Here is a 17,993-nt window from a genome sequence, read left to right as displayed (position 1 = left end):
ACAGTTTTTTTTAATTGTAACCTCATCTCTTGTCCTACCCCAGTTTGGTTTCACAGAAAGTAGGAAAGGGATGGGACAGAGTATTAGATGGGTTCAAATTAGCTAGTCAAACTAGCTACATGTATTATCTGTCCGCTTATTTTTTGGCGACATAATATATTTTACAAACAATTAATTTTTTATCGACAATATATTCGTCGAAACAAATCCGACAATTTATGCATTAAATTGATATTCATAAATATTTTATATACTAGAATCTAAGCAAGATTGTATATTTCCTGCAAGTGTTATTCTAATTGCTATTATCAAATGTGCGGAATATTTTAATAATGATTTTTCATAGCAGTTAACTAATTTTCTTTATTAATGAAAAACTACGGTCTCATATATGACAGATTTCGTTTTTAACTTTGATATTTTTATTGAAGGAAAAAAATAGAGATTTTGAATCAGTTTCGGATTCAAGAAAGTTTAAAACTTCCATATTTTAAACTTTCTTGAATCCGAAAAACAAATTTTTGGAATTATCTCTATGAGCGCGATAACTCAAAAACGCTTTGAGCTAGAAGGATGAAATTTGGTATTTGATCGTTGCACCAAATGTATAGATTTTCGTCAAATTTTAAAAGAAATCTACTTAGAGGAAGTATGTCTGGCTGGCTATCAGAATATAAGTTATTGCAATAACTACAAAATGAAGGGAGCTAGATAAACAAAATTTGTTGTACAGTTTCAACATCTGGAGAGCAGATATCTGACAAATTTGGAATGAAATCCGTTTAGCGGTTGATTGTCTGTCGATTTGTACTTTTAAAGTTTATGAACACCATCATTCAAACATGCAATAATTTTGATAGATGAAAGTTCTTTTTGTGACTGCAACTATATTTCTGTGTCAAATTTAGATTCAATTGACTGGAAATAAAAAGAATTCTTTTTAATTCCTTCTTTCGATCTTCCGGTGCTTTTTATTAACCGCATCTCAGCGAATAATCCCAAACGTCACCTACCCTTTGGCTCTTTCCTAACTATTTGCCTATAGTGTGCGATTAATACTACTCAAGTATATTCATGTAACAGTTATTTTATTGATTAAATGGCTTGTGCCAAAAGTGGTATTACATCGGAATAAGCTCCATTAACAATGATCCCGAGTTTGGAGGCAAGAGGTCCCGAATTTAGAGGTGTCTAAAGGACACAAAGACATGTGCTGATATGATAAATATAAAAATTTATATGAGTATAACAAATTTGAGGTACAACTTCTAAGAGTAACGAATCCTGATTATAAAAAGTATTACACATTTAATAAATATTAAATATTTAGAAAGAAACAATTGAATGTCAAATCATTCCGAATGTTTGAATATCTTCCATTTAATTACGTCTGTACGCTTGAGAAGTAATTCAGCTTTCTTCCCTTCAGGCACGAAGATATCCGCCACTCACTGGAAGTCCTGGACAGCGTCTTGGCCGAATTCGATGACTGTTTGGAATCTTGGGATACCTCGCCGAGAATCGACATCAAGAAATCTTTTGATTCGTCAGCAGACAAGTAAGATCAATTGCCTCTTGCTTCATTCAGGCACTGTTCGACCAAGCGAATGATAGTCTTGGAATTTTCCAAACATGCGACGACACGAATAAAATTTACAAATATCAACTCTTTCCTCTTCGTTAAGCATATTTACACAATGAAATTAAGAGTGATGTAGGCAGGTCAAGATTATTTTATTACCTTTTTTTTCCGACTCCATTCCTGTTTTAAAGTAACTAGCTACGTTCTATTAACCTGTTAACGGTTTTGACCTCTTATGAAAAAGCATATCTAAACTGTATCACAAAAATTTAGCGATGACGAATGTATTCTTTAAACATAGAGTATGTGTAATATGCAATTATGTTGTAATTAAATGACTTTTATTTCTTATTTCAGTAATTACATTTATTTAAACTAATTAATTAAACCAATTTTTGCATATAAACGAAAAGAAACATAAAAATTTAATATAACACAGCGATACATTTAAGAGAAACAATTCATATTATATGCGGGCTTTTTTTATAATAATTGTTAATAATCTTTTATTCCTTTGATTTCGACTTGGCTTCAAAATATTATAAACATCTTGAAATTTACGAATATATTTGAGTTTTTACTAAAGTTGTCATTCAAACTGCAAATTGTCGCTCCTTATGACACCTGACGGATAAACACAAAAAGTTGTACTTTTTCCATAACGAATATACTCGTCAAAAACAGTTAACTGGTTAACAGCTTTTCAAGTAACTCTAGAGCTGTTATGGATGGACCTCTCTATTTCTAAGTGATCAAATAGGAGAAAAAGACACCTGGGCCGATATCTTTTCTCCAAACTTTAGCATCCCATTAGCAGAAGAGTATTTAATTATGAACGTTACTTATAACATGTACTACACCTATATTCTGTTGGATTCTAGTTTCGAATCGTGTCTTGACGCCGAAATTTATCGCAGGCCACCGCAGTTCCTCTTTCGGAATATAAATCATTTAAGGTAACCCTTATTTCTAATCATTCATATTAAATGTTTTTAGAGCTTTCTCTGAAAGCTGAATTCAGCTAATATTCGGAATTCAATTTAATTCGCGAAATGGTACTGCCTTACCAAATATGGTGTGAATTCGACTTCGACTATTTTGAGATGTTCGACTTTCATCCGACTATTCGGAGATGTAATAATGTTCGAGTCCTTTCAGGTAGAATTGCAAATCGTTTTTCATAGAAAAGAATGCGAAAAAGGAAGGGAGAAAGAAGAGAGAAAAAAAGAAGAGAGTTTAGCTCATTCTTGTCAAAAGCTATCGAATACTGATTTCAGTTTTTACACGCTGCGCTCTAGATGCCAAGTCAAAATAATTTAAAAAGACTTTTTACCTGTTCAAGCTCACTTGCAGTGCCAGTCTCTCTGGGGTGGCGAAAGAGGAAATCTTCAGTTAAAACTGAGTTCTCGTGCGAGATGGGCCCAGAGACAGATGCTCCGCTACTAAGCAGGAGACGAAATTCTCTGATTTATAGCATTAATCAAGTCATTGATTTATAGTCTTGATAAATAGCATTAATCAAGTCATAATTGATATATATTTGTTTAGTTTTACAATAAATTGTTAATACAATAATTTATGTTTACAATTTTATAATGTGTACAATAATTGAAAAACTACAGTCCACTTCATTTTCTCTCTCGCTCTCTCTAAGAAAAGGATCAGGATTATTGATTCATGTTTTGTTTTAATGTAACATACATTTTAAAGAAATTGTATTAAAAATTCAGTATACTTGCATATAATTTAATTAATATGCAAGTATCAATATGCATTTAATTAATGTGCAATTCAATAAATGCTCAGTTTATATTACCTTTTCTTTGTCCCTTCATGTAAAAATAGGTTATTCTTGAGTGATGTATATATAATACAAAAGCTATACCATGTTTCCAATTTGTAGAATTTCCTTTATAATTTAACTGCTTAGAAATGACATTTGTATTCTCGTGGTTTCTTAAGATTTCTTTTAGTTAAATTTTGATAGCTAGATAAATAGACAAGTAAACATTCGCGGTACTCTAATTGCAAACTAGTTAGTTGGCTTAGTTCCCACAAGACAAATGACATAGTTACACGTGCTCTTGCGCAAACGTCTGGCTGCTTTATTTGTTTAGGTAAGAAGTTAAAGGTTATAAGAAATTGGCAAAATGGTTAGAGATCATAAGCAAAATGAAGAATCTTTTAATGTCTTTCGTCCCAGAACAAATTATTTCTGATCTTTAGTTTTGAAATATTATACTTTGGGTACTGCAAATTAGAGTTTCTATTCTTCGTAAGGTCGTTAATCCGCAGGATGATTCTTATAGAATACTTTAGAATAGAATAAAATAATAACACGCTTATTAAATACAAAATGTAAATTTCAAAATCAACTTCAATTATAATTGTTTTGCTCTCTGCACAGATATAAACCATTAATAAACGTTTTAGCTGTTTGACAACGGAACATATTCTCCGTTTTTATATTGAACTGCCTTATTAGTGGACAACATTACTAGATAGTTCTGTAAGTGATAAATTATTTTTGAAAACTGTTTGTTTAATTACATTTTTAAAATTTATATTTTAATCTTTATAATGATTAAATATCTCTGGAGAATTGTTATGGTGCTTCGAAGCCAGCTTTGATTTTTTTCATTTTAGATTAGTCATTTAACCTTTTGGATTTTAATTCTCTCATTCACTAGAACTGTCTTGATAAAAAGCATGATGATCCTAATGATCCTTTTGGATTTGAAAATACAAGGGGATTATAAATGAACCTAAGTGAATAATGCGATTTCAATTTTGCAGGTCTTTTAAAAGAAAAAGAAAAACTAAATACATCCTTGTTGCTTATTGGAAATTAGATATAAAACTTGAATGTTTAAACTCAACACAGTTATAAGAATTCAATGTGAACCCCCTCCATATAATTCTTGGAGGGTTTCATGTTCCCTTTATTCGTCTGGCTCAAAGCGTTTTTTAAATTGTCGTGTTCACAAAAAAAAAAAAAAGAAGCATAAACGTTAAAAAAAAAAATGTGTGGGTAGGGAGGAGGAAATCCGTGACTTTTTTGGCGTAAAGATTTATCATAATTTGGTGTTCGAATTTTTTTGACGATTATTCTCTGGGCATACGAGGAAATAAAAATGTTACAATTCAATATAAAATTACTTCCAATTGATTTCTCTGATAAAAAAAAAAGTAAGTTTATATACGATTATAAAAAATATGCAAAAAAAAAGCTCCCCCCCCCCCCCTTTACTTCCAAGTAATTAATTTATGTTCTTTCCTAAAATGTTTTTGTTTCTTTCCAGAAAATTTCCTTCAGACAATAATAGAGTGAAAGAAAGTAGATGTTTCGACAGCGTTCCTGTTGATGATAATAAATTTAGTTCAAACAATGCAAGAGGTGGCAGCACTAGTCATAATTCTTCCAGTTGTGTCCAAGAACAGGTTAGTATAATTAGAACTTTCAAAAAAGTTTTTTTTCCTCCGAATTGAAAATATACTCGAGTTTTCAAAGTAGGTCAGGTTTTTGAATTGTTTATCGAATGAGTGTTACTGCTGGAAACCTCAAGTTATTCGCTTTAGAATGAGGCTTACTTAGCTTCTTAGCGCACAGTAGATGCGTTTCGTATTTTTCACCGCTGTTGTAATTTTTAATTGAGTGATCTTTTGCCGTTTATTTTCTAAAACATATCTTTCAATGCATTATAAAATGGATTGAATTTTCCCAATGTCTGAGGTATGATTTAGAGTCTTTTCTGTTTAGTTTTGTAAATATGACACATCTCATTTTCAAGTGAAGTCGCTTGAAGATAAATGTGAATGTGCGTTGAATGACTGCGTTTTTAATTTCATGATGTTGATTTATTCGGTGCATATTAATATTATGTAAATTGCTTTTTGCGAATGTTCAACTGAAACAAAACATAATTGATATTTATTGAAATAAACTTCACTTTTCTATGCCATTTCTGTGAATACAAATGATTTCGAATGTGTGATTCATTTGGTTAATTAAAAATAGAATTATTAAATTTTGAACATACTAATTGTTGAAATTCGGGCATCTATTTCAGCGGGTTTTTTCCCCATCTATTTATTTGTTAACTTATGATAAGTTGTAGTTCGTTAATGAATTGTGTCAAAAGGAATAATCAATGTATATTGTACATCTGTAATTTATCGATATTAAATAAAAGTTATTAGCCGTATAATGAATAGAAATTCGAAAATAATATTTAATTTGTCAAAATCTGTTTCATATTATGATGTTGAGTTATTGACACAATGAAGAGTGTAGCAGTTTTCGTTGTCAATAACTGGTTCTTTAAAACAAATGAATGAAGATATGTTTTATCACACCTTTAAATCTCAAAACCAAATAAAATGTATTTGTCTAAAATACAATGAAGTGTTATGCTTCATGACTAGCATATTCAGGTCTCCAAACAATCGATAAATTGATTTAGATATAATTCATATTAATCCTTTTATTGCTTCAATGCAATTAGGAAATCGTAGCCATCCATTTTTAAGGATTTTAGTTTCACTTTTTTAAATAATTGCTAATCATTTGCTCTCGATGCAAAATTGAGTCAAATCTTATGTCAAAATTAGATTGTTGTGTGTTCCTAACTAAAATTATTGCATTGCAAGTTGAATATTTTTCTGCATTCTTTTGCGAATACAACACTAACTCGATAAAATAATAAGCTGTGGATGTAATGTGCCTTGAAGATAGTTCTCAGTTTCATAAATGAATTAAATGATGTGAGTTAAGAAATCAACAAATGCTCTAATAAGGAAAAGTTTAAGAACTTTTTAGGTTGTCTGTTCTTGTGCAATGATATCGAAAAGTGAATGATAATAACGAGTAACATTTTTGTTAATGACAACACTTCAGATAAATGCAAAAATTTATACCAAATTCCTTATTATCCAAGCCCATATTTTCTCATGTAGGCATTTTCTGGGATAGTGCACTTCATTTAAGAAAGTGCACTTAAAAAATGAAATGAAGATAAGAGGTTCAAGGAATAAATGGGATATATCTGATTAGTTTCTTAAAATGAAATATATTTTATAGATGAGTTCACTTTGTTGAAAATATTTTGGAAAAATCTATATGTAAGCTTTAGTAATTCATTGTGATTTTTTTTATGTTTTCCGTTGTAATAAAGCAGAAATCTCACAAAACATAACCATTTTAAGAATGAATGTGTAGTTAAACTTTAAATTATTTATTTTTCTGTGTAAAAATGAAGCAAATAGAATTTCTCCATATTTTAATTGCATTACTTCATATTTTGATATATTATTTAATCGAATTCAAATGCAACAAATAATTATTTCACTGTTTAAATTATAAAATATTCTATTTATTAAAGATAGCTAGATTGGAAATATCTATTATAATATCTTATTAAATCAGTTAGAAATAAAATGGCTGAAAGCAGAAACCGATGGTATCAGGCTACTAAGCACAATTATATTTTTGTTCCAATACGCATGGCACGATCTTTGACTTATTTTGAATTATAGAATTTTATGTTGAATTTTTTGTTTCATTGTTCGCATGAAGTCTGGAGACCATATAAACCATTTAGACTGGATGTTTACTCTTGGATTTTTGTTGATTCTCTTTATTCACGTATTCTGGAGAAGAATTTTTACAATTTTCCCATTGCAATCGCTTCTTTAATCAATCTCTACTTAATTTCTCTTCGTCCTTTTCTGTCTAGTTTCTTGATGTTTGGTATGAATGAAACATGTGCGATGGAGGAAAAACAATCTTATTTTGTTGAAAATTATCATCTACTCATGGAGCTATAGCAAGATGATAGTGTTCTTTTAAAATATGTCTATCATACTCACAATTATTCTTGATTCATAAGCAAATGAGCATTCTACTTACCGTAATACATAGAAATTTATATACGATCTGCATATAGAGATAAAAAAATCGTTAAACTGCAATGCAAGTAATTTCTGATTTTATATGTTGATGTGATAGGTTTTCTATAATGTACTCCTAAGTTATTACAGTACTCTTGTGATGTAAATGACTTGCGAAAGAGTTAAATTAAATCAGCATACATATTCAAATATGATTAATTTAACTATAACTAAACTAACTAAAACTGAATAATGTATCTAATTGTTTAATTAACTACGAATTGTTTCAAAATTAAAAATGTTACTAAGCTGTTTAAATTGTTTTCTTCTGAAAAGCAATGAAATTTTGATGCCGTTTAGAAAAATTATAAATCGTAATTCATATAATTAACGAGAAAAATGAGTGCATCGGGGGATCCTCAAAAACGGAATATAAAGTGTATATGTATTTTTAAATTTATTTAACTGTATTGTCATAAAATTAGTTGATTCAATATTTATTTTTCTGTTGTTACTTCATTTTACCTATTTAATGCTTTTTGTATTATTTGAGTATTTGTAATGCATAGAATTAAATTTCTGCCTTTTCTAGCCCAAAGTTGGTTCACCCCCACCCATACCAAAGCGAAGTCCGACGACCAGGCTGAGTGAGCAGATTCTCAATCCTTTCCCTTTCCCTTCTGACGACACCTCCTTGGACAGTTACGATTCAAATCGCTCCGATTCTGGTGTCCATGGCGACTGCTTATCAGACCATGCGCCGATAAGCGGTTTATCGTCACTCAAGAAGAATGGCGACACCGCACCACGTCGCTCCGCTGCGAAAAATACCTATGACGCTGATAACTGCGCTAATTGCGGATGCGATCTTAAGCGAAGCTCACTTGCAATGGAATCCGCAGAAGGTGCCGACATTCCATCTCCCTTCCAGCAAAGGAAGCGGGTATTTGAGAACAAAATAGCTGATGGTTTATCTAACACGCCTCTCCCAACAGGTATCAACAGGTCTTATGGGTCAAGCTTTAGGATCAGGAAGATTCAGACACCTGAACAGCTCGACACTAGTTCGGGGCCTGTGTCTCTACCTGCCAATTTAACTGGAAGTAGCATCGACTCTACCTCACAACAGTTAAATGGACTCTCATCATTTAAACATGACGATGAGAATGAAATTTCTCTGCCCAGTACACATCATGCTGTGAACTGCACTTGTAGAGAAAAAATCCAGAAGCTCAATACCAAGTTTTCCGAAACCAGGCGCCTCTTGAAACAAAATTCAATCAATGGTTTGGACTCGAAGCCTCCTTCGTTTGTTCCACCACCTCCTCCAATGACGAATGGGAATAGTACACAACTAGACTTGGTGCCGTATTCGGATAGTTCCGTGGAAACTTCAAGAAATCCTCCACTGAGAGCAAATGGCAATAGTTCTGGGTTGCTTAAAGTCAAAGATTCGCTTCAGGACAGTGAAGTGGATTCTTGCCATTCTGTAGATAGTTCCAATGAGTCTCTCCAATCAGGAAATCTCCGACTGGAAGATTCTCTGCACTCCAGTAAACTGGTAGATTCATCTAGGCTTTGTAATAGATGTTCTAGTTCCCTCTCTGTCCATTTGTCTACGACGATTGAAGACTTGCCCAATCTCCTTCCCACTGATGCCTTAAACAGACCTCATCTGGGGCTGTCCTATTCCTTGGAGGACGATTTATCGCCGGGTGTGAAAGAAATCCAGCAGTCTTCCACCCCTAGGAGTGATGCCTCATCCCTGAGCTTGTTCAAGACCAAAGACTCCAGCCTGTCTACCTTCAGTCACTCGGCTAGCAGTCTGGGTTACGTTTCTAGTCAGAGTGATCTGGAGCTGAACAATATACCTACCATACCGAATAAAGTACCTGTCTCGACGTTCAAGTCAAGAACTTTACCTAATGGTGAGTATCTTAATTTTAGCTCGCTGGCAAATTTACGTACGTACAGAATTGTGTAAATATTTTGGGATTTCAGTAGTTATCGGTTGACAATAGATGCACACTGTTTTCTTATGCATATATAAAATTCCCAAAGGTTATTTCGAGTATCTAATCAATTTTATAAAAATTACGCTTTGTATAAATAAGAGTCATGTCAAAATTCCATTGTATGCGGAAAGAATTATATCCAAAAAAAATTTAACACATCACTTAGTTAAACTTTCTGAGAATTTGACTTTTGAAGTCAATAAGATTTGTAGCTAAACTCTTTGGTGGTTTTACATTCTGTTCAAAAATTAGCATGATTAGCATTGATATTTTTTCTCGCACAACCCGCCTGCTTATTTTTTTCCTTTATGTTAGGTATTGATTGTTTCGAAACTGGATTTTATGAAAAATCCACCGTATATGCTGGTCTGTAGTGCATTCATTCTATCAGAGATCAAACTTTATTACGCTGGTGTGGTGGAAATTGCAAGTGCCTCTACAAGTGCAACTTGGATTACGAGTTCATTCATTCCTTATGTTGCTTCAAACTTAGACATTAATATTAAATAATTTATTGAAAATGGAGCTTTTTTTTATTTCATAAGTTTTTTACAGTCATAGGTTTTTTAATGTTATATAAACTGATTAAAATTAATTTATTTTTTAAAAAGTTAATCTTTTATTCTTTCATCTTTTTAAAACTGATATGACATTTAAATAATATTTTGCAAGGTTTGGCCGAACTTGACCTTTTTGCCTCTAAGCAGTCTTCACATATTCCTTACTTGTCTCAAGTCAAGAAGTAATAACCTAATACATTCATTATACCAGAGAGTGAAGAAAGATTGTCAGTGAAAACATTAATGCAATTGTAGTGTCGTATAGAATACTAATAGCGAGCCCTAGTTTTCAAGTGACATCCATTCTTTCCTGGAATACATTCTGTTTCCTTTTTTACCCACAAAATAAGAACGAGTGACATTTTGCTGCCGCTAATTCTGAAGACGCTTTTGCATTAATATGACGAGTTGGAGTTTCGCTGAACCCAATGGAGCATAACTTCTTCGTATCTCTAGAACTCAGAACTGATTATTTTTGTGTATGTACTTCATCTATACATAGTATAAAATGAAGTCTCCGGAAAGCGTCTGTATATTTGAAAGAGAAAAACACAACTGATATTGGAGATATATGTACTATTTTGTAGGGCGTTTAGTGGGGAAGGTTTTAGTATACTGTAATCACATCAGAATAAAGAAAAGAGTTTTATAATTGCGATTTTAATTATTTTCCTACTATGATTCGCGCATGTGTAAAACAGCAGTATATGTGCTTTGCACTTATCCGCGCATGTGCGAACACCTCAAACTGCGTATGCGCAAATAGCAAGAGCTGTGGTATGCATATGCGATACATTTATTTGCTTATGTCTGATTTTAAACAGCGATTCAAAACTCATTATGCACTCTGCCCCACCCCGAAAAAAAAGGAAATCCAGGCTTGGCCGGAACACATAAATGCCAAAACGCTTCGTTTGTTGCGAGATAATGAAAATGTATAAGAAAGAAACGTTCCGTTAGCGAATATTCACAGAATGTCCACATTTAGGGATGGAAAATCTTCTGTTGAGCGAAGTAACCGTCTCTTTAAATCGCACTGCAATTCAATTACAGAGACAGAATGAATCAGACTTAAGTTTAAAGCTAATTTTTCCTCTTGGCTGTTATGCTACGGGCAATGCTGTGCGGGTACTGCTATTGCGTTATAAATGGCGGTCCTTGCAATAAGACTAAATAATACCAACTAAGATAAATGTATCAATAACTGAGCTGGTTAATATGTGAATGAAATGGAAGGTAACCTTTATTCAGTAGACACTATTCAATATAATTTCTTTTTATATACACGACTGTGGCGTAATAAAGCACAAAATATTGAAAATTTTCGTTAGTAAAGTAGTTGTCCTTCTTTATTTATTTTCAATTATTGCTAAATTAAAAAAAAGTCTTAAAGATTCTATAAGTATTTACATTTTAATCTCAAGTTTAAGATATGATATCTGGTTATTCATACCCGATTTCTGTATATTAATTTTTTTTTTTAAATTAACTTTGTAACTAAGATTTTTTTGCGACATAAGGAAAAGTAAAAAGGGCGTAAAATGAGATTCAAAAATAATATAAAAACTGAAGTTTTGAAAGACTTTTCGATTTTGGTTGCTTAATATATAAAGGAATCTTTTGCAAATAAAATTGATCACGCTTCTGTTGAGGAAATTACTAAATTGTTATCTTAGATTAAACTCGAAACGACTTAGAAAGAACTTCATTCTTTTTTGATAATGCTACCTATCTAAATAAAAATAAACAGTAAAGAGAAACATCGCGTGTTTTCCTCGATAGTAAAATGTACATGTAGTAGAAAAAAAAGTTAAATTATTGAGTTTTAAAAGTTTTTGTTTAATGAAACAATGGAAATTCTATGGCACATATGTTGTTTTGTTTTGTTATCTTTTCCTCTATATCTTACCCAAAATATGCATTTGAACAATTTTTGAAATAAAATGGAAATTTTATGTTCGATACAAAATTTTTTATCTGTTCAAAAACTTGTTTAATGGTTTATTTCAATTCTATGAATAAAATGTTTCAAAGAATAAAATGTCATTAAAAGATTATTTTAAAACAGGTTTAGAATAATTTATTTATATGTAAAATAAATGGTTTGCTTCACTCGGGAAAAAAGTTCTTTATTCAAAATTAAGCTACTTATTCGAATGTCAAAATCAGAATTTTAAAAAAAATTCGTAATATTTTTTAAATAATAATTTTTATTTTTTGTACATTTAAAATATGTATTTTTTAAAAATATTTTCTTTAGAATCGATGCCGTTTTAAAAGAATGTCACTTGATGCCAAAATGTTATTTCTTTTTTCTAAATTCCTAACTTATTTTCTCCCTTTTTTACGATTGTATAAATAGTGTGTAAAGATAATTAAACATAAAATAATATTGATATAAGCTTACCATTTATTCTTTTCAGGATACATAAATATCTATTTGAAAATGCTATCTTGTGCACTTGAAATTAATTTGTGCCAACTCTTTTCAGTGGGGCAAATAGTTCGATAAAAAATCTTAAAATTTCAAAGGGTTTGGGATTTTTTTTTTAGTAATTAACTAATTCAAGGTAATTTAAATTCAGAAAATGTAATGTCATTTATTCATAAATTAAGAGATCTTCATAATTTTTTTCATTAAATGTTGTTGAATTAATATTAAAAATGTTAATATTGAAGCATCTGCATATGATGACTCAAATGTTTTCACAGCCAAATTAGTTTTTTTATGTTGTCATTCTTGTTAACTCGACCCACAATTTGAAAGCGATCAAACTTTAACGCTTATGTTTTTAAAATTGAAAAACCGTGTAGTTTGATTTATTTTTGGCTCACTTTTAAAACCTATATGCTATTTTTATTCCAACCTCGAAATGGAAAAAATCCACTGAAATTAAATGAAATGAAACTGGCATTCATTATTTAAATTGTTTATTTTGATATGAATGTTGCCAGTAATATTGCCAATTCTTACATGTGAAAAGTATGCATATTATAGAGACCGATTATAGACTAAACTACTATTTGATTAGCAAGATAATATTTCTTCAAAAAAGTGTTTGCTGTGGTGATATGTAGATTATTATGATCCATGCAGGAAGCAACAGGACGAATGTCTTTAGGAACATTTCTTTTAATAATCACATTCACACACTAAACAAACACAAACACAAAGATAAGACATTCACGCGCGCGGCTTCACAGCTCAGCATCACATCTCATTCCAATTACAATCGCAATGCACTATGGGATGGCCTAATCAGGCATCGCCATCTAGTATCCAAAAGAGAAGAGAAGAGAAGAGTAATGCAACTGCTACATGCTAAAATAACTGCTAATAAATCCTATATCAAAGTTTCTCTTCAAGCAATGAAACAATATATTCTAATTCTTCAATCAATAACTTTTAATTTCATTGATCTCATCCTGTAGTAGATTCCATGGATCTTTTAACCAAATCTTCCCTAATTGTTTTTTCTACTTTCTCCGATTTGTTGTACCTCTTTTAGTTAAGAACTTTCAAAACATAAATATGCTATTGAACCGCATCAATGATATTGTTCTGCAACTGTAAATGAACTATTTCCTGAACATTCTATTTCTGACACTATTCGACTGGAATCAGCAAATTGTCTGATTTTTAATTTCACCATTTTTCTTTTATTAGATGTGCCCGTCTAAATGAGCTGTTATCCTGTAAACAATATCTCGCATCTGATTGCCACAGATGGACTAACTAAAATTGTAGCAGTAAATTTCTTGCATATTGGCAGAAGGATTGGAAATAAAATATATATCTATAATTTATAGTGCACTTTAAATGAATCTATAATAACAGTAAAGGCCCAGAATTCTGTGAACTAAAAAACGCCCCGAACCCTCAGATCAAAACTAAATGCTGGAAAGGATTCAGAACAAATACTGAACCAGTAATAGAAAAAAAAATGCTGTGCCAAATACAAAATAAAGTAAAAATGCTGAATAAAAATATTTGCAATAATTCCAGCTGGTCCACGAGGACAGAATATCATGAATCAGCATAATAATAAAAATTCCATACCTCATCTCATTTATCTTTTCTACAATCCAGCATAAAATCAATTATGTAATTTACGCTCTCATTCTTAATATTTATTCATGCTCAGTTTCATTCACATACTTATAAATCAGTCACATTAAATATCAAAGGAAATCTGATGCTAATAATTAGGATTTTCGCATCTGATGATGAAAGTGAGGAGAATATTTTAAAACTCCTTTCATCAATACAGACGATGCTGGACGATTATATTATACTTTTAATGCAAGAAATATCGGGATTGCAATTGTTTCATTAAATAGTCACTCAACGTATTATTAATGCGTCATATCATCAAGAATAAAATTTAAAAAAAATTAACATTGGTAATATTTCTACTCTAATATTCAGACGCTGATGAAAAACAGTATTAAAATTCCATAAAACATCAAACTGAGGGGAAAAAATCTTAAATTGAACCGTACATAAATATTTTTTAATATTTTATCAACTTTTATTGAAAAAAAATCAACATTTCAGTTATTTTGTTATTCTGCAATTTTAAGTGGGTTTTTCATGTATCTGTCTTCTTTATAAACATAAGTCAAATTAAAGGTGAAATTTTTCTAAAGGATTCTTCTCGAAATTGTTGAACTCGATGGCATCATTTAAATGTCTTCAGCATTTTTATTATGTTTACCGATTAATTGAATTTTTTTCAAAAAATTAACTCCATAATTTAGTAAAATAGAAAAAAATGATATCGAGATTTCATAATATTTATAATAATAAATTATAATCTAAAGATTGAATGTGAAAAATAATTAAAATAAATAAAAATTCAGTTTTTTAAAAATAATAAAGTTTTGTTTTAAAAAATTGTTTTTATTATGTTCATTATATTATCAAGTCTGGTTGGCACTCTATTTTATTAATAAAGTTATATAAATATCTGTTTTTTTTTATGTTTGTTGTTTACTCAGGTCTGGATCGCTCTCCATTTTATTCGCCAATGGACGAAGTATTCGATAGGTCTCACTCTCCTGGTGAAAGCAAGGACCACAACGGCAACAGGTATCCGAAGCCGGGACACGTGTCCCACGAGAACTTGCTTCAGCTGAGGAGTTCCAGCGCCCCTCCCTTGCCGGAGGAGGAGAAACCCAAGAAAAAATTATTCCGTTTCAGCAGAAAGGACAAGAGCAAAAAGAAAAACGGTGAGTCATGACACGTCGAGAAGGCATCAAAATAACCAGATTCCGTGCATATCGTCTCGAGGTGGCAACGTTCTTCGATAACTGCCTATTTGTAGAGAAATGCGTGCAAGTTGTCATATCATTGCCAATAGCATTTACTGAATAATATATACAGGGTGTCTTTGAATTCTTCAGCCAAACTATTAAAGGTAGGTAAAACATAATATTGTATAGCATTATGAGGTTGGAAATGAAAAACATAGGCGGAAAAAACAAGAAATGCCGAGAAAATGCAAAGAAAGCTCTTCTCTTAAACAATATTACAGTACCACTACCAACATCGATGCAAGCCTCATCGCGTCTAGCAGGGGATTGGCGTACTTTTTCGAAGATGTCAGGTTTTTCACGAACAGTTGCAGCAGCGACTAAAAGTTTCAGTTAAGTCATCGTCGGAATCAATTGGAACACTAGATATTTTCGCCTAAGTTATACTTACTTACACTTGTTCTGTCTACATTTTTCATTTCCGACCCTATATTACTATCCAAAAAAGTGCTTCTGGACATGTGTTTCGCGTACCCTTAAAGTTTGGTGTACGAATTTAGAGACACCCTTCATATATATGAAATTATCGTCATTCTCTGCTAATAGAACACGATCGTGACTCAACTGATTTCGGAGTTCAATTCACAATATTTTTTTGCTTTTCTCGCAGTTAATTTAAATATGTTCAAAAATGACTGATACACGTAGAAACAATAACAAAGCTCATATCTTCTATGATTAAAATAGACGAAAAGGTAAAAATGAGCATAAAAAGAATATGTGAAATCATTCTCTGAATGAAATATTTTAATTTCAAGATAAATTACTGGCATGGCCTTCTAATTATTATTCGTTGAAGGTATAATAAAGTCTATCTGAATGTATATTGGTTTTAGTATTTTTTCAAACGATATCCTATACATAATTCTCACACATGATAGAAATACTCGTGCATGCCTTATTTCTCCCTTCAAGCCCATTCGCTAAGTTAAAAAGGGATAGAATTGTAGTACTCTGTTCGAAAATAAAAATTTAATCGAGAAAAGTTGTACGAATCATCATGGCAGTCCTCTCTGGCAATTTTTCTTTTTCAAAGTTTTGTGAAAAAAGCTTGATTTCTATTTCTGTTTTTAAAGTTTAAAGTTCGTATTATTAAAGATAATTATGTAAAAAAAAAAAAAAAAATCTTGGATCCTCATTGTTTACTTGCTCAAACAAGCAAAATCATAAGCATTTTAGCTGATTTATACCCGAAATTCATAGTTCAATAATAAAATTGATATATACTGATTGATTTAACATCTTTTAATAAAGTTGTTATTGTTAAAAAATTATTAGAATGTCAAATTATGCTATGGTCTGAAAAGGCATGTTTATATTATAAAATCAACGTTCATATTATAAAATGAATAATGGCTTGATGATGATGTTGCCGTGTCCGCTTTACCACGGAAAGGGGGAGCAGAAGCTTTCTGAGGGTAAAGACCCCTGAGCACCCGAGGGCAGAAATCTGATTTCTAGCTCATATGAAGATGACACTCACACATTCACTTCCACGACCGCTTTTTACAGGGAGGGGGGGGGGCTCTTTCACACACCTCACAGATAGAACACAGAATGAAGAACAACCATACCTGAATCAGGGCTGGAATCCATGATCTGGACGCCCAGATCATGGTAAAGACGCGCTACCCCTAGGCCAGGGCGCTGGCAATAGTGACTTGATAAATCTGATGATAAAAGGAATTTTTTCAGCTGCTAACTTTTTCCAATAGCAAGTATTTGTACTGCCACAAAATATTGGAAAGCATTTAGGGAAAATCCTAACGCAATTTTCATTATTAGAGCTTATTATTCATAGGCATGAAATGTTTGGGATATCTTTTAATCAGTGACTTGATAAATGTGAAAGAAGTAAAAACACTAAAAGCACCACTCTTAGAGAAGTACTGTGAACACAAAATATTACGCTATTTATTACCCTTTTTTAAAGCAAGCTATGGTCTCCGAAGCTAGTTATAAAACGTCGTTAGTATTCGTTGGAGTCGATGTCTTTCCTCAGGTATGGTGCTGAAATTTAAAGTGGATACCTTGTTCAGGGATAGTTTTAGTCATTTACCTAGGATTCAAAATTATGAGGTCCAGAAAATTACTTGCTTCAAATTGGAACTTAAATAAATAAAAAAAAATTAAACCGGAGCTAATTGGAATTTTCACAAATCTCATTGCATTTTTATTCCTCTTCTTTTCTGAATTCAATTTATTCCCAGGACAGAAGTGTGGTCAATGTGTGTCTATCTGCCACGATATTATTTTTCAGATTACTTTAAAATTATTACCATTTTTATTTAAAAACATTGACAGTGTGTTTATTACCTCCTGTGCTATACAGGAAGTAGAGGCAATTTCCATCATAATTATGAAATCAATCTTTGTTATGAGTTTAGTCACTTACAAGCTGTCATTCTATGTGTATCATTTTTATAAAAGATAGATGTTGATAAGCGACATTTACTCAATTGCATTCTGTTCTGTTTTCAAATTAAACAGAATGCTGCTCAAGCTATAGAATTGATTAATTCGGCTGTGAGAGGCATTTTGTAAATCATTCAAGAGTAAAAAAGTGGTTTGCAAGATTTCGTGTTGGAAATTTGAGTCTTGGGTGCGACTCACGTCCAGGAGCAATAAAAA

General features: G+C 31.6%; 1 protein-coding gene across 4 annotated transcripts in view; it reads left to right on the top strand.

The window, feature by feature from the left end:
• The window catches only part of LOC129971855 (uncharacterized), a 219,883-nt gene that overhangs the window by 119,530 nt on the left and 82,360 nt on the right, over nt 1–17,993 (top strand). For all 4 annotated transcript variants that reach the window (XM_056085833.1, XM_056085848.1, XM_056085855.1 and 1 more), the window contains 4 exons: nt 1,430–1,558; nt 4,885–5,023; nt 8,064–9,399; nt 15,048–15,278. In XM_056085833.1, coding sequence (XP_055941808.1) covers nt 1,430–1,558; nt 4,885–5,023; nt 8,064–9,399; nt 15,048–15,278 — 1,835 coding nt within the window. The remainder of the gene's footprint in view (nt 1–1,429; nt 1,559–4,884; nt 5,024–8,063; nt 9,400–15,047; nt 15,279–17,993) is intronic.

This window comes from Argiope bruennichi, chromosome 1 (genome assembly GCF_947563725.1).
Source record: "Argiope bruennichi chromosome 1, qqArgBrue1.1, whole genome shotgun sequence".
Lineage (NCBI taxonomy): Eukaryota > Metazoa > Arthropoda > Arachnida > Araneae > Araneidae > Argiope > Argiope bruennichi.
This window is presented reverse-complemented; position numbering and strand designations above follow the sequence as displayed.